This window comes from Bison bison, unplaced genomic scaffold (assembly GCF_000754665.1).
Source record: "Bison bison bison isolate TAMUID 2011002044 unplaced genomic scaffold, Bison_UMD1.0 scf7180017864487, whole genome shotgun sequence".
NCBI lineage: Eukaryota > Metazoa > Chordata > Mammalia > Artiodactyla > Bovidae > Bison > Bison bison.
In genome coordinates this window covers 2,705,452-2,708,866 of record NW_011495047.1, presented here as the reverse complement: position 1 = coordinate 2,708,866, position 3,415 = coordinate 2,705,452, and the positions used below count along the sequence as shown (strand labels likewise).

At 34.7% G+C, this 3,415-nt stretch overlaps 1 protein-coding gene across 1 annotated transcript in view; it reads right to left on the bottom strand.

The window, feature by feature from the left end:
• Positions 1-905: 905 nt before the first annotated feature.
• The window catches only part of LOC105005158 (cysteine-rich secretory protein 2-like), a 23,577-nt gene continuing 21,067 nt past the window's right edge, over positions 906-3,415 (bottom strand). The window contains exon 10 of the mRNA XM_010863035.1: positions 906-1,470. Within this exon, the coding sequence (XP_010861337.1) occupies positions 1,343-1,470 (128 nt within the window). The 3' untranslated portion in view covers positions 906-1,342. The remainder of the gene's footprint in view (positions 1,471-3,415) is intronic.

The window sequence follows — 3,415 nt, the reverse complement described above, 5'->3', positions numbered from 1 at the left end:
AGAAGACATATAGTCCAAATATAGCATTCAAACATTAGTTGAATTGATTTTTTTCACACTTTATGGTGATTATTTTATAATCAATATAGTTTATTCTTATTTCTATTACATTTTGGATTTTCTCTCCATCCTGTTGATTATATTTTATGTTAAAGAGTGTGTGAAATATTAACAAAAATCACAAAATAAAGCTATGCAAATGAAGAAGTCACTCCCCCCACGCATTGATTCCTATCATTTTGACACTCCCCATCCCCCCTTCTGTGCCCACTTACTCTGTGTAACCAGTCTCTTTCGTTTCTGTACACTTTTCATATGTGGCATGTACATTTTTCCGTAAATGTGAGGGTATTGGGTTGGCCAAACACTTCATTACGTAGTACAGAAAAACCCGAACAAATATTTTGCCCAATGAATACATGTGTATTTTTTTTTTTTTTTTACATAAAAAATAGGATACCAAATCAGCTAAGTGAAAATGAAAGTGAAGTTGCTCAGTTGTGTCCTATTCTTTGCAAGCCCATGGACTGTAGCCTACCACGCTCCTCCGTCCATGGGATTTTTTCAGGCAAGAGTACTGGAGTAGGCTGCCATTGCCTTCTTCACAGGATCTTCCTGACCCAGGGATCAAACCCACATCTCTCACATTGTAAGTGGATGCTTTACCATCTGAGCCACCAGGGAAGTCCTACCAAGCCAGTTAGGAGGAGATAAAAAAGTCAAAAAACAAATGAGAATATAACTGATTCATTTTGCTATTATTGTTAAAATCTAATTTTATAGGCAGCTGTTTTCAGAAATTTTGCTTTGTCTTATCGTTTATCTGGCCTGAGTCTAACTAAGGTTATGTATAAATATTATAAAATATGATTTTATATTTTATTTATTTAAATCACATCCATATGTTTGCTTAGATAAGTTCTTTATTCTTAAAGTTGTTTGCTTTTGTTTAAAGAAGAGGTTGGAAAACAAAGGTAGATGTCAAGTTTTGAATCCATTCTAAGGAGTGACAATGTTGTTTTGGCATGTTGTTTCAGGAAACGTAACTATTTTAATCCAGACTAAATCCTGTGGTTGTACAGCTTTCAAAATCTTCAACTTGATTCATTTAATTAGAGGTAACGTGGCACGTTTGTATCAGTCCAAAGTTGTCATTGTAGACTATACTGCTTTTGTAAATTGCTGTATGAAAGAGATCTCTGTAAATATCCAGGAAAAAAAGGTTCATTGTTGTTGGGAATCAGATGTATATCTAACACGTCTACAGTCTCCCTCTTGGTATGTGTCAACTAAATGATGCAGCTTTTCTCCATTTAGTCCCACACAATGCAAACCGGGCATTTCAGTAAATTTTGCCTTCACACAGGCAAGTCGCCTTGCACTTTTCCTTGAGCAATTCGTGTTCACAGCCAGCTGTTTTCTTCAAGGAATCACAGTTACTGAGGAGATCTTCATACTCGCAAGTATTGGCTGTAACAAAACAGACGAGTTAACATCATTATCGTTTTCCTCAGTAGCAACAAAGCAATCCACACATTCAAAGTGCGCACAGAGGCAGCAAGACTGGATAAGCGAGTCAGGGTCACATCACCACGAAGGGCCTTTCACTTCTTCAGAGACATACGAGGTGCCTTAGCTGAGTGCGCTGATCAACCACCGCTTTTTCTTTGCTCCCTTAGCAAAGAGTGTGAAATGAAAATACCTGCAGACTCTAATATGGGACATAGCAGCCACACAGAGCTATTTAAACTTAAATTATTCTAAATTAGGCAAAATTAAAAATTTGGTTCCTTAATCTTACTAGCCACGGTATTCAAAGACCACTTGAGACCAGCAGCAACTAGTAAGCTAGTCTGGTAACAAACACTGGCTATTCTATGTCTTGTCTCTTAGCCCTGTCCATTGTTCCTCATTCACTTTGCCAGTAATGCAGTCAAGACATTCAATTTCTTTATTTGGCTTCACTGAGTCTTAGTTGTGGCATGTAGGATCTAATTCCCTGACCAGGGATCGAACCCAGGCCCCCTGCATTGGGAGGTTGGAGTCTTAGCCACTGGGCTACCAGGCAAGTCCCTCAATTTCTTTTCAATTCATGTTTTTCAACAGTTTTCTAACTAAATTCCATCCAATAATTTCTACACACCATTGCTAGAAAGCTGTTTATAAAACATTATTCTGACCTTGTTACTCTTTTGTTGAAAACCTTTGAATTGTGTGCTTATTGCTAATAGGATACATTCCAAGCTCCTTAACAAATATAGCATTCAGTAGAGGCAGAGGTATTCCACATTTTTTTAAGTTGATATTTTTCCTCTAGTTGATTTATAGTTCTGACATTATCAATATTCTGAATTCTAGTTCTATAATTCAGTAAGAAGGAATGTGGACTATAGATGAATTCAACTCTACTGTTGGTAATAATTTTAATAAAAGTATCCCAACTATAAAAAGCCAACAGCTATTTTTGTTTCAGATCATGACAACTTTAGACATGACATTTATGACATTTATTTTATTCCTTCCCTTTCAACAATATGTTCGTGGACTCTATGAACCAATATCAAGTACAGGTTGGATTTTATCATTAAAAATGTGTATACAATCATGATTAAATTATAGGATGGTGATCATTGATTATGTTAATCACCATGCTTCCAATTATACTATAGAAAAAAATGCTAAGTCATCATGAGGGACTCATTTGCACAAAAAGAAATATTTTGTTTGTGTAGACTGAGCCATAATGTGGTCTCACATCCTTAAATTTATACATTTTGCTCTTTCAAAATACAATCTTTGGTGTAATGGTATTAATGTTGATAAAATAAACTATTTATCAGAAGCATGGATGAATAGCTATTAATGAGCTCTCCATGGTCACAAAAACAAATGAATTCTAGATGTTTCATTTCATCTTACATGTGGTAATATAGGCATACCTCATTTTATTTCATTTCACTTTATTGTGCTTTGCAGATATTGTGTTTTGTTTTTTAAAAATTGAAGGCTTGTGGTGACCCTGCATCAAGCTAATCTATTAGTGTCATTTTTCTGAAAGTTAACTATTTATGTTAACTTAAGTACATTGGTTTTAGACATAATACTATTTCACACTTAATAGACTACAGGATAGTGTAAAATAGTTTTTATGTGCACTGACAAACCCCCAAATGTGTGTGACTTCCTGTAGAGTTACCTCTTTCTTGTGGTGAGGTATGTCTCTATTCTTTTAATTGCAAAAAATACGAAGGTTATTGAAGTGTGTAAAATATTTACTTACACTCTGTTGAGTAATCATTTTGTCTTTTGCATAGAGACATTATTTAAGTTTGTTAGGAGATTTCTTAATCCATGAAAAGAAAATTAAATACCAATTCTTTTTTTTAATTAAAAAATTTTTTTGGACCACTTTCTG